The sequence below is a fragment of the Brachyistius frenatus genome, unplaced genomic scaffold (assembly GCF_029030835.1).
Source record: "Brachyistius frenatus isolate BFR_SWC_R1_liver_20210118 unplaced genomic scaffold, ASM2903083v1 Contig_116, whole genome shotgun sequence".
Taxonomy (NCBI): domain Eukaryota; kingdom Metazoa; phylum Chordata; class Actinopteri; family Embiotocidae; genus Brachyistius; species Brachyistius frenatus.
In genome coordinates this window covers 127,407-141,565 of record NW_027210715.1, presented here as the reverse complement: position 1 = coordinate 141,565, position 14,159 = coordinate 127,407, and the positions used below count along the sequence as shown (strand labels likewise).

Here is a 14,159-nt window from a genome sequence, read left to right as displayed (position 1 = left end):
TTAAGTACTTTTAAACATCTGGATCAGTAATGGGTAATCGCTGTTCTAGATTGTTGAGAACAACAAGTCATTCTTTCCACCACGTCAGTGGATCAACGGCCGCTGTACTAATCTGATACTTTCCCACCTCAAACACTAATTGTGTCTTACAAAAAAAGAAAAGCCGATTCCACTGAGTCAAATGTCAAATTCCCTGACTTAAAAACAGCTGACTCAGAAGCTGAAATTGAATGACCTGTTATGAACAGAAAAACAGGCTATCGTTGTGCTGAGTAGACAAGAAACAGCGACATTTCTGTTAAAAACGGGCCATCTGTATGTATACCAATATGTAAAGACATGAAATACATGTCTAAATATTTATCTAATAATTATGACCACTAATGCTAACAAACATACACATTGACAATAACTAGCTAACTAACATTACAGCTACATACATGGAAAACTAAAATTTACACATGCAAACAAAATTCTCTGATATTCTTGACTTGGCCCAAATAACAACAAAATTCAATCACTGTCCTTGTCTCGAAAAGAGTTTTTAAAATTTCCTGAAATTCCCTGAATTGTGAGAACCCTGTAACATGATGCGATGTGATTCACAACTATGGAATACATTTGTTTGAAATAAAATCCAAAAGGCTGCTGATGATGTGAGATTCTGCTGTGGAGAAGACAGACGGGAGCTAAAAGTCATGGGACAAACCCTGTGTAAACAAGGGTTTTCCATCACTGGCTTTCTAGAAGGATTCCTGTGCATGTATGTGAGGTGAGATGTAAAGTGAAATGTAGTTATAGTTCAACAGAACAAAACATCCTTAAGTTTGTTATTTACCGTGCCCTGTGTCCAGCATCAACTTACTAAACCGAGCTATGAAGCATTAATTAAAAAATAATCATCTTCACACCTTAGCTGTGAATTTCCACACAACTCCTACAATCCTCTTCTCAAGCTCAGAAATAACTAAGAAACTCCAACCGTTGTCACTTCGTGACTCTGAGTCTCGGTGAAAAACAAGTGAATCGGACAATAAAAGGTTTCAAGTCATTTAAGACAGCAATTATTAACCCGAGGAACGACAGAAAGCGTCAAGAAAACCTGATTAAAGCCCAAACTGTCATCACTGACACAAAACCAGCAGCTATAGTTGAAATGAAGTCTGTTGCCATGGCTACCCATTTTGGACTGCGGGGAGACGAGGGTCAGTGAAAGCTTTCATGCTGTCTCACCGACTCGGTCGCTGGACAGATAAATATCCTTGTATGTTTGGAGGCTTGCTGCTGCTGAATCATGCTCACAGCCCGCCCCTCTGAATGTGGACTTTTTAATCAATGTCTTATACCAACATGACTCGGCAGAATAGGACCATGTACAGTGAATGAAGCCAGATCTCATGGTTGACACACCAGAAATACACATGACTTGAATACGCAGTTGTAACTCCGTATGTGGGGGACGGTCTGGAAGCTGGAAAGCAGTGACGCAGCAAAATCTTTTACTGAAGCGATCACATAGAATTGCTGATGCGATGAGCTTATATATTCACACATCATTAAACAAGTCTGTGCAACAGGTTGACGATGGAGCGATCCCTCAGGAGAAACACGTTATACTGTGTGTTACTAAACTGAGAGGCAGTCAGGGAATTCTCCGTTCTGCTTACGCCCTCTTGTGGTGGGAAACTCCCCCTTTTTTTTTTTTTTAAATTCTCAATAAATATGGAAAGAAAACAGACAGAGCTGTTACTGCTATTGTATTGACAAATATAGTTTCAGATTTTCTCACATGCAGTAGCAAGATTGCCCCAAATGTTCTCATTTAAAAGTAAAATCCTACATTGAAGGAAAAGATATTTTACTGCAATAAGACTGTACAATAACTCAACTCTGGCAAAATCCATCACACAACAATAACACTGTTGTCTGTTTTTCTTGGTTGTTTAAATATTTTAAAAAAAAAACAACTTTGCACTATTGTTTAGTTAGTTTTAATTTAATTATTCTATTTTATTGTATATACTGTGCATTTGTATATTTATTTATTTTTTTTACTGTTTTTTAATTTCTTTCCTTTATCTATAAATGCTGCTGTAGCGAAAACATTTCCCTTTGGGGATTAATAAAGTAACTATCTATCTATCTATCTATGAGTCACAGCAGCAAAAACATGATATCTTCCATCTATAGCAGCTTTACTCCATCCTTTGCTTGTGAATATGAAACTGGAGAGAACATCACCTTGAGATGCCTTAACAGGACTATGACCAATGTTTATTATTCATGTTTATTATTGTTCACGGCACATATTCCTGCCTGTATATAGAAATACAATTTGTAAGCAACCATCTGTCCATAATTCTGTCTGTGCTTTCTTTTTGGGGAAAACCAACAACAACAACAAAAAAACAGGTCTGACTGGATGAAGAAGTACATAGAAATCTTGTAGTTCACTAATCACAGCAGAGGATCCACAAGAGGGCGCTGCAATACAAGAACACGCTTCAAGTATCATGAGCGCTGATATATATATCCATGACACAGATCTACCTGATTTTCTCCACAGTAACACATCCTCTCTTTGATTTGTTCCTGTTCTGTTGTATAGACACCTCCATCAGTGACACTGTGACCATTAAGAGGCCCAAATGAGACGTCTCCGACCATACAGGCACACTAACGACTCTTCAAGTGACTTCAAGTGAGAGCTTGGATCTCCCAAAAGGTCTGGGGCGGGGGTCAGTATCACAAAATCACAAAAGCTTCTCATCCTCCAGCTTTATGACATCAGTAAACAGACAGGCTGTGAAGCCCTCATAAACTGAGTGTGACACAATCGTCCTCCTGCAGAGTTGAGAAAGGTAAAGAGCAAACATGACACCGATAGTATCCCAGAGGCTGCAAATGTCTGGTGCACCAAAATACAGCAAGACAAAGGCAGCAGGATTATAAGAGTTAAGAGGCTCAGGGTTTACAGTATGCAGCTCTATTTAGAGTTCAGTGGTGCATACTGGGATTGAGTGTGTGTATGTGTGTGTGTGTGTGTGTGTGTGTGTGTGTGTGTGTGTGTGTGTGTGTGTGTGTGTGTGTGTGTGTGTGTGTGTGTGTGTGTGTGTGTGTCTGCGATAAAGTGTGTTTACATTTTAAGCATGTAGTTACTAATTTCAGTGAGCAGGTGGGATTTTATTGGCGTGCCCATGTTCACTGAGCTGCTCCGGCACTGATGCAGTCTGACACGGCCATTCTGATAATTCAGTAACCAATTCATATTCATGTGTTTAATCAGAACAATTGCTGCAGAGGAAGTGACGTTTTCCGTTCGGCCGCCTCACAAACTGTAAAACAAGCGTTTCTAAGATCATCAGACTTCACGGAGAAATTTCATTTTATGCAAATCTGTAGAGCAAAACATTTTCCTCTGAATTGCTGGTAAACTTTTAAAAGAACCATAGACTATTAGTCACACTAGATAAACATGGACGTCGCCTTTTATCACTTATGAGTTTAACTTTGACTTTACTTCACTTAACTTTTTATTTGTAAGAGGATAAATGTGTTGTTCCTTATTTCAACTACGACAAACTGTCAGTTGAGCACGTGTGAAAGAAAGAGAAGCTTAAATTAAGAACACGAGGTGTAACGTGTGCTATGATTAAGTAAGTGCGGTGTCGTTAAAAAACAAAACAAAAAAACAACTCAGGTAATGTACATTATCGTCTGATTACCATGACAACAGGTAAGCAATGAGGAAGTACTAATTGTGCCTAAACGGAAAATTGACAGGGCAAATGGGAGCAGATAAGAAAACAGGGAGACTTTTAACTAACGTATGCTAAAATATACTTTCAAAAACATAGTAAAGTAGAATCATATGCCTGTCTTTGTTTATCCCCCTGCAGTTCATGCAAATAAAGCCTCGGGCCACTATTTGTCGATTTGCAGTAGTTTGTGCTGCTTTGCTTTGCTGTTGTCTTCGATCAAGTGAGAAATATGAGCTCTGGAGGAGTTTGAATGTGACGTGTGTCCATGTCATTAAATCCTTGTCATGAGTTTATGTGATAATGCAATTATTACATAACTACATAACATACAGTACAACAAATCCTGAGTGTATTTTGAACTACAAGTAATCCAGTGAACTCAACTGAATGATGTGCAGACCAAACAAGCTGAACTGTGATGCACAATGAATTGGTTGATATCAAATAACTGTTCATAACATTCATGGTTTGATTTCAGCTGAGGATCTTTGCATCATCTCCTACAACTCTCTTCTGCCTCTTTCCGTGTTTCCTGTCACTCAAAGTAAAGTCAACTGTCCGAGGCAGAAGGGCAAAAAAACCGAATGATAAACCATACGTGGGAAGCGAAAGCCGACCTTACCGTGGCTGTAGCTGACCCCCGGGCTGAGGGTGGAGGGCGTGGCGATGTGCTCCCTGTTGGGTGTTTGGAGGCCCGCCTCCTTCTCCTTCTCCCTCTCCTTGTCCTTGTCCCGCTCCTTTGCCTGGCGCTGGCTCATCCTGCCTGGGGTCAGAAGGACGGTGTCATCACCGCACACTATGACAGCTACAGACAAGAGGGAGAGAGAGCCGGGAGAAGGGGGTGAAGGAGGGAGAGAGGGGAGGAGACATATATGAAGGGAGATGAGAGATGAAAAGGGAGGACATGAGAGGAAAGATCAGACATGCTGCCTTTAACTGTGGATCAGAGAGCGTCTACAGACGGCCCTCTTGTGGAGCATCTGCTCGGTGCAGCCTCCTGTTTTATAACCCGTTTTGATAACTTATGTAACACTTGTTTTCATCCAAATCTTTTGATTGGAGAAGAGGTGTTTCATGAGCACTGACATCCTGAATTTGAGTGCTTGTCTCTTATCCCTCCACCTTGTTTACATGGTCCTAATGAAGCAAGCAGGCATGATATTGCTTAGCCAGGGGAGCCCATTTTAGATGAGGACTGAAATGAATGTGTGACATTAAAGAAAAAGTTTTATCTTTGATAACAAGACACTCCCAGATTTTGTTCTGTTGTGGATCCTGATGGCCCCTCAATGAAAAAACACAACTTTTTAAGTATTAAAAACATCAACAGTGTGCTAATTTCTGATTTTTTTTTTTTAATTTACTGGTATAATAATTCTGAAATGAGTTAACAACAAGATGTGCTGCAGATCAGCAATACTTTATTTTTTCATTTGATGTGCCTCCACAATGATGAGATAAGCGTGAATCTGCCTTCAGCAACATAATATTATGTTTCAAAAGTTCAAATGACCTTTATTTAATATTGTTCATTATACACCACATATTGTTAAAATATAGTTATGCAGAAAACAGATGATCTGTTCAAATCCATTTCAATGTACAATGGATAGTACAGAGCTAGTTTGGTGGTGGAGGGAGTCAGTCATGGCTGGTCTGTCTGCTCTGTGGTGACAGCTACACCTCCTCTGCCTGATCACTTTATCAAACGTGTGATGCAGCTCCACATTGCAATGTACTAAAAAAAAAAAAAGCAACCACGTTTTATTCCCCTCACTTTTGCAAAATATAAAGAAATGCAATTGGAACGGTAGATTACCCGTACTTCAAAGTAAATGTTTTAAAAATGTTTATTATAGGAGTGACAGGCAGAGCCCATCTTATCTAAACCTCTGACGTTGAGGATCGTGTGTTCTCTTTGCTATTTTGCTAGTAGGGGCGGCTGAGGTTAAGATCTTAGAGCGGGTTGCCCACTAATTGCGAGGTTGGCGGGTCAATCCCTGGTTCGTCCTGTCCATATACCAAAGTGCCCTGGCGAGTGACGGTGAGCTCTTTGCATGGCAGCTCTGTCACCATTGGTATATGAATGTGCGTGTGTAAATGGGAGTCTTCTGTATGGCAACGATGAATTCTGCATCATCTCAAAGAGAGCTTAAAGTTAATGTGAGGCCATCTGTCCGGAAGTGGAAGTTGAATCCGAAGCATAATGATCCCACAACAGCAAATCTACCGAGGAATGACTGAAAAAGAAGAAATGGATTTATGGAGTGGCCCAGATTTGAATCCCATTGAAATGACGTCGGGACAGTAGATGACAGCAAAACCCTGAAACATTTTGGTATTTTGGAGAGAAGCGTTTAACAAATTTCAGCAAGCTGATATCTGTAGAAATGAGTTCTCCTATAGGCTATACTAGATTTAAGTCTTAAAGGTGGAGTCAATTTTCACATCAGAATAGGACATCTAATGAAAAGTTTGCTCAATAAATCATTAACAAAGCTACTTTTCCATGTGGTGTTCTTCGAGTAAATCATCTTTATCTGTGGGCGCTGTGTCAAAGAGGGTCAAAGGTTTGCTTATTCACTAATGTCAACAATAGCCTTGTACTTCTTTTTTCTCATGACTGTACATGTTGACACGCTTTTCTTAACAGACACCAGGCAGGTGACGGTGACACGCTCTCCCAAAATACACCACTGACCACCAACTCACACGTGTCCCAGTAGATTTGAAAGGTTTGAATGTGAAGAGCAGCGAGCGCCCACGTGGGAAAAACACTTCAGAGAAGGTATTTGGCAGCAATGTTACAGACAGACCTGAAAAACTGAAAACACTTCAAGCTAAATTATAGTCAAGGAGACTCTATGTAAATTCCTCCCCATGATAAACTGCCGTTAATAACTTTTAATAGATGCATTGAAGCCTACGGACAGTTTAAGCACACAAAAGCACAGAAATTGTGCAAAATGGGTTCATTAGCATTAGCTTCTATTAGCTTCTATCAACACATACACTCCCTTATGGTCCCTGAATACCAGCCCCGGCCCTTCTGCTGACTGTGTGCACTGCCCTTAGCTCTTCTTCTGAAAGGTCACTGGCTTACCGGAGGTGGCATGGTGCTCCCTCCACTCTGCATGGTGCTAGCAGGGGGAGAAGGGTGGAGACAGAGACAGAAAAAGTACAAGAGAAAGAAGAAGAAAAAAGAAAACAAAAAAAAGTAAAAGTTGAATGAAAAAGAGAGGACAAGAAAGAAGAGTGAGAGGGATGACAAGAGTGTGTCAGAGGTTTTGGATGGAGATTAAAAGAGGGGACAGGAGGAGGGTGTCCACCATGTGTTGTTGTTGTTGTTGTTGTTGTTGTTGTTGTTGTTGTTGTTGGCAGTAGTAGGTTTAGGTGCAGCGGGTGGTGGAGATAGTGGGCAGCAGCATCAGCAGCAACAGCGGGAGCGGCCGCGGGCACACGGGACGACAACAGACAATCATAAAAAACAAAATAAAAAAGAGGAGACAAGAGACAGAAAACAAAAGAAAAAACAGACATTAGTTTAACCAAAATATTAATGGAGGACACAACTTAAAACCAAACTGGCAGGACAGAGAAATAATGAATACAGTGATGGTGTAACACAGCACGCACACATAATGTGGTACTTTACATGCAACAGAACATGATGAGCGATAATATTTCAAGTGAATTAGAATTAATATGAACTAAAGCTGCTCAAAGCTTGGCTGTGAAAACAAATGACAGACTGCCGCTGTTTGATTTAATACAGCATCTAATGACTCGGTAAGAAAAACAAAAAAGAGGACCAAATACAATTTTCCAAGGTCGTGTCTTCAAATTGTTTCACTCAAAGTAACTCAGTTTACAATCACTTATATGAAATAAAAGATCACGTAATCACATCTAACAACATCTGACCAACCAAACAAAGTGAAAACGACTGAAACAATAGTTATTTAAACAGTTGCTTAATAATCTTCAGTGAAACTTGATTAATCAAATGGTTTTAAAGTTAAATTGTAATTAATACATTTATGTATTCAAAACATGCAAAACTAAATTAATTTAATTCAAATTTTCATTATGCGTTAACAAGTCTGCAGCCATGCTTAAAGCAACATGAAGCTGTGCAGCTGTGCTTTGGAAAGAAATGCTAAAATCCTGCTGATCAGCAGGTAATATTTACCAGATTTACCATCTCAGTTTTGAATGTGAACTTGCTAGCGTGTGTTCACAAGCTGACTATGAGATCGAGTCCTGAACTAACATTTTTGCCAAAGCCACAGTCATAAGCTTCATCCTCTGGGGTGAAATTTCATTGTTATTCTCTGATTATTGTTGAGATGTTTCAGTCAAGTCCAGAGCGGTGAAAACTAAACAGAATTACTATTTTGATAATGCGCTGATTAATCTATTTAAAAAAAAATAAAAAAAAATAATCTTCATTCAGTCATCATTCAACCTTTATTAATATGAGAAATCATTGAGGGTGACCCTCATTTAAAACGAGGTCGACTCATTTCCAGAGCAAAGAACAAATAAAAACGACGGCAGGGATCGCAGCAATAAGACGAGCTGACCGGGAGGAGATCGAGCCACAGTTGAGCTTCTAATAACCGTCTACTGTCAGATGGAGGAAGATTAACCTGAAAGATGAATTAAAATCAACAAAAACATAAAATAAGAAGGTTATAGAAGAAGCATTAAAATATAAGTTGTGTAGTTGAGTAGATAAAACGGAGTACAGTTATATAAAACAAAACAAATTCTTTCGATAAGATTTAATCCCAAACATGTTTTCTATCCATAGAAACTAAATTCAAGTCGGTGCGACAAAATCCCTCAGACTAGTTCGACAAAGTGCAACGTGTCAGAATCGCCCAAAATGGCGACTAAATTCAAAATGGTGGACTTCCTGTCGAGTTGACGTAACGGTGCAATGTAACTTTTTTGTGCGTCCAGGTGTGATACACGTGTCCACCGGATTTGCCGGGGCATCTCTTTAGTAGGCGCTCTCGAGCCATTTGGCCACGCCCACTCGCGACTCCACTAGAATATGAAATTGTCGCCGGGAGAGATATGCGTATCCACTTTCATGAGTTTTGGAATATGATTAAGGCTCCAAAAAGGCAAATCACTTTGAGAAGAATAATAATAAGGAAAAAGAAAAAGAAAAATTCCTTGAAAAACAATAGAGCTTTCGCACCATCGGTGCTCGGGCCCTAATTACAAATACAGGTTTGGAGATTTATAATCACGCTTCGGAAACGTGAATTGATTTTAAGGAGATTCTGTATTTTGTTCCAGGACTCAGATGCACTAAAGTTCAGAGCGAACTTTCCCAGATCGGTCCGAACGTGTTAGAGGAGCGGCTCTGATGTGTACGAGCATTTCACACAGGTAACAGCAGAGTTCCAATCGGAGCTTTATAAATAAAGAGATGCCGGTGAGTGTCACGTCTCTGTTGAAGAGAGGACCGTCCAACGCAGTGACGGGTGTTGTAGCTGATACCGGGAATAAATCTGAGGACGCAACGGTGGACAGAGATTTAAGTGTTGAGGCTGATGCGTGTCTATAAATCGCATCTCTTTATATCTGTTTTAAAACCACAAATTCATTTACATTTTGGAGCGGAGGCCAATCACGGGGCAGAAACATTTCCCTGTTCGGAACAGAGGACACTGGAAGAGAGGACATTGGTCCTGCAACATGTCAATCATCTCAACATCCAGGAGATAATAGTGAAGTTCAAAATAAATACAAAGACTCCATATCGCATATCATAGAAGAGTGGCCTGTTGGGACACACACACACGCGCGCGCGCGCGCGCACACACACACACACACACACACACACACACACACACACACACACACACACACACACACACACACACACACACACACACACACACACACACACACACACACACACACACACACACACACACACACACACACCTCCCTCCACCTGTTCCTGTGCCCAGCAGAGAGTGGAAGCACTTAACAGCTGGCTAAAACATAAAGAGGCAGTGATTGTGTTGGCTCACCACGGCCGTCCTCTGTCCTGCAGACACCACCTCTGCAGCAGCAGGAAGCACACTGCTTCTGTTCAGTCACGGCCACAACCGCCTCCCACACTCACTAAATGTCAGCACATTGAAGAATTCTCAGAATTTTGCCGCCGTCCGGAGAACATTTGGCTCAGGTTTACGAAAGCCGCCCATTTACCGAGAGCCTACTGAATTTATAATGGAGGTCCATCCAGCTGCAGAGGACAGCGTGGACGCCGGACATCATGGCCGACGGCAGGATCCCCAAATCCCCAGTTAGACGAAACACAAACACAGTCGGGAGAAAGACAGAGAAAATAATGCCGCTGATTGGATATTCCTCGGTTAATCAGGGAGAGGAGAACAAATTGCAAAGTTGTGATTGGTTAGAACCCTGAGAGCCATTGGCTGAGAAGATAGACAACACTATGAGCTGCTTACAACAATAAGACAAAGGGATTAGTTAACTGTCACTGAACGTCAGAGGTCTGTTAACAAGGCTTTGTGGACGGGCATCAACAGAGTGATTTTCTTATTTAATCATGGCTCAGCTTGTCCCCCACCCCCCACCCCCCAGGTTGCAAAACACTGACCTGCACTTATGAGGTGAAAAGGTCAGAGGAGTTTGTGCCTGGAAAACTCGGCGGATTACCGGACGGTTTTTCCTAAATAATCCAGGGATTCACGCCAACTATCTTCTGTGGTTCCACCGCCGTCTACGACGCCGACCCGAGTCTCGACTGGCCTCGACAGACAGCCTGATGTGGATGCTTTCTATAAAAACCTCACCTGGTCATTAGTGCTGATTAACTATGCAGAGGAGCATGTGGGGGCCGTGAAGAGGCTTGGCGGAGAGACAAAGTGAGGAACCAGGAAAATCTCCAAGTGTCACTAAAATAAATAAAAAGTGACAGGCAGCCGGAGAGGACCGTTATTGGTAGAGTGTAATGAGAGCGTATTGTTGGATCGCAGCGTGTGTGGAAAGCCTGTATTAGTTTCTGAAAAGATTTCCACACTATGAACTGACAATCAAGCAGGGGGGGCTGCTGGGGGTAAATCTAAATCCATGACAGACCGATCAAAGGGCTTCTAGCAGCGACGGCTACAGTTCGAATCCGTCACAACCGCAGACGTTCTCATCGCCTGAATGATTTGCAACATCTTGCTGTAAAGACTTTAATGTGTTAAGTGCCATGAAATAACCTGTGTGGTGATTTGGCGCTATGTAAATAAAATTGATTTGAATTGAATTAAAGATGATGAACGTGATCGTTTTGAATCGGGACTTCGGATGAAGTAGCTCACGAAAAGTAAGGTGAGGTCATATCAGCATGTTGGATACAGTTTTAATTCACATTACGGTATATAACTGTTTCAGATTGTATATATTGTCAGATACCCAATATTAAAAGGACAGATTTTATATTTGGGGGCAAAAAACCCATTATTAGGACATTTTTAGTACGTATGTATGTTTTATTCATTTCAGGTTGACTTAAGGTACAATTCCTAGTTCTCATTTTCAGGCCCATCTTAAAACATAAACTTTAGTTCTCTTAACTGATTTGAATAAACATATTGCTGTTCCCTAAACTCATTAAAATTCCCTTCCCTGAAGGAACATATTTGCATATGTCCCAGCATACACGTTCAGTCCCAACATCGTCAGATGATAAATGACGCACTCTGTCTGCTGTCTCTGGTAGAAGTGACTCCGGCGGAGCTGAGAGGTCGAACAAACGCAGCGCAGCTCGGTGAGATGGGGTTTTAAAGGTTTCACCACTCAGACCGCAACTGTGAACTAGTTATTACATTTGATCTGACTTTCATTTTTAAGACAGCGGGGGAATTTACACACTCTATATATTTCACTAAAGTGGAAAAGAAAAAAAAATGCAGGCTTGAGACACTTATAATTGGAATTTAAGAGGATGATGTCATGTTGAATAGAAAATATCACAATGGCTGGACACTGCAATTATTGTACATTGAATGATATGTATTAAAAGTTCCTTTGTATCACCCTCGTTGTATTAAAACGTTAACATGATATTATAAATGACTTAAAACACTCCTTTAGTGAAGCTGTGACGAGTGGTGAAGCAGCTCAAACACACACACACACACACACACACACACACACACACACACACACACACACACACACACACACACACACACACACACACACACACACACACACACACACACACACACACACGATTACAAGGGCTGGGAAAGCTGACAAACATGTTTGTTTTTGGAAGTTTTGAATACGAATCGATATTAAATTCCATTCCCAGATGTAAATCTGTTAAAGTCTATCAGATGCTGATATTTGGATGCTAAAATATATATATATATATATATATTTTTATGATACCATATCAGCCAATTGTAGGTGGTTGTTTTTTCCAACAGGAACAGACAATCTTGATACAGATCCCTTAGATTATATTTTCAAAGGATTATAAATCCCCTCATTTCACTATGTCAGACAATTTACAGCGTAAATGATGTACTTCAATCCCTCTGACGGACAAACTATGTATTTATATGGCACCGTTTCTAAATCACAGCAAATCTAGTTTGGCATCAATCAACTACAGTTTCATTTGTTTTTCCTTTTGTTTTTCAGGAAACCCATAACCCATAACCAATCTACATTTCTTTCATTTTGCTGCTAGCGATAAATCCTGTTATCAGTTAGAGGAAATCTCCCCGACATACTGCAGGCCCAGTGTTGCATTACACCTGAATATGAATGCAGGTAGTGTTCGAGTTGGCATGGAGGCGTGAACCAAACAGCAGATATCAGAGACAGACGTAAGAGTCAGACGTGAAAATACAGGAAAGGATGGCGGGTATCACTTCCACGCAGGACGGTGAGCAAACCTCAGCCCGCTGTGTTGGAGGAGTCCGAACAAACGCGCTCCTGTCGACAGCCGAAGCGCTCAGATCTTTAAGTTGTCTGTTCTGCTTGAAAGGTGAAACATAATGAACGTGCAATTCAAGGCCAGCACTTCCACCTCGACCGCAGATGTGTTCAAATACGTTTAAAAATGACGACATCGTCGCTCTGCTTCGGAACATTTCGGCGTCGCACCAGTTAAAACACAAACGCTCATATTTGTGTTCAGGTGTGAGTATCAGCTTGCCGGGATGAGCGAAGGTAAAATAAAGACAGACCAATGTTCCCATCATTTCAGAGAGGACTTGTCCACTTCTCCTTCGGGGGAAAATAGGAAAAGCAAGGTGACATTTTTCCGTCTTGAGTCATTTATCTGGTTTTCAGACCGAAGCCAGCAGCCCGCTGTGTCGCTGAGACGACACACAAGGACGCTGGAGCTGCTGCTCTCAACTCAAATACATTAGATTATATTTAGAATAAATGTCTCCGTCTGAAGCGGAGACATCAAGGAAAAGTAGAAAGAGGTGTAATGGTGCACAACCGTCTGGGTGTAGTTTCCTTTTTGAGAAGCTGGTTTTGCAGACTACTTGGGAGGTTTTAGACTTTTTTTTTTCCTTTTCTTTTTTTAACCTGGACATTTTGTTCCTGCCCTTTAAATCTTTAAAAAACGAATTTATAGCAAAAATGAAATGAGAGAAGTGTATATACTGTATATTTATCACATTCATGACTCGGGTTCAGTTGCTTTGCTTAAACCAGTATTTAATTCCTGCTGCAGATGTCCTGGAGTTGATCCAAAGGATTGGTGTTGGGGCTGATGTGGGCATATTTTAATGGTATTGGCTCAAACAAAGACTGTAAAAATCGGATCTTTTTTGTTTTTTTTCCACGTCTTCCTGCCAGTGTTAGTTAGTTCTGCTTTATCAGAGCTGAGCATCGCGGGCATAAATTTGAAGGATTATTCAGCTGCATCTCCATCAGATGGGACTTCAGACACGACAAAAATGCATTCGTTCACACGTCTCTGACGCTATTCAGCTCCTCCAGGATTTCACCCAGTGTTTTTTGTGATTGTTGTGATTTTGCAGTGGATTTTCTCATAAATTGCGCTGTAATTTGTGGAGTTTTAAGTGAGGTTTTTTTTTTTAATGGCAAAATTGCGGGAATTAGGGCATTTTTTGAAGCACTACCTGACAAACAATGATATGCAATCAATTCCTGCGATAATAGTTATCAAAAATATATTTTCGTTTTGATCATTTATTTAATCTTTAATTAAACTTGGAGAACCACAGGGCTCAAAGTTACAAAACAAAAACTGACGTAAAAGTGACGTAGCTTTACAAAACAGACAATCTATGACTGTAACATAGAATACGACGACATCAGCTGTCAAAATAAGAGCTTTATATGCTGTTTAATTCATGT

The 14,159-nt window shown here is 40.7% G+C and overlaps 1 protein-coding gene across 9 annotated transcripts in view; it reads right to left on the bottom strand.

The window, feature by feature from the left end:
• Positions 1-14,159, bottom strand: part of osbpl8 (oxysterol binding protein-like 8) — a 101,118-nt gene that overhangs the window by 42,495 nt on the left and 44,464 nt on the right. For 8 of the 9 annotated variants that reach the window (XR_011311556.1, XR_011311557.1, XR_011311558.1 and 5 more), the window contains 2 exons: positions 6,865-6,901; positions 4,384-4,566 (listed from right to left, as the gene is read on the bottom strand). Coding sequence is in view for 5 of the 9 variants with exons in the window: in XM_069713144.1 (XP_069569245.1) it covers positions 4,384-4,566; positions 6,865-6,901 (220 nt within the window). In the remaining 4 variants the exon portion in view is untranslated. The remainder of the gene's footprint in view (positions 1-4,383; positions 4,567-6,864; positions 6,902-14,159) is intronic. The other variant, XM_069713148.1, reaches the window with a different exon arrangement.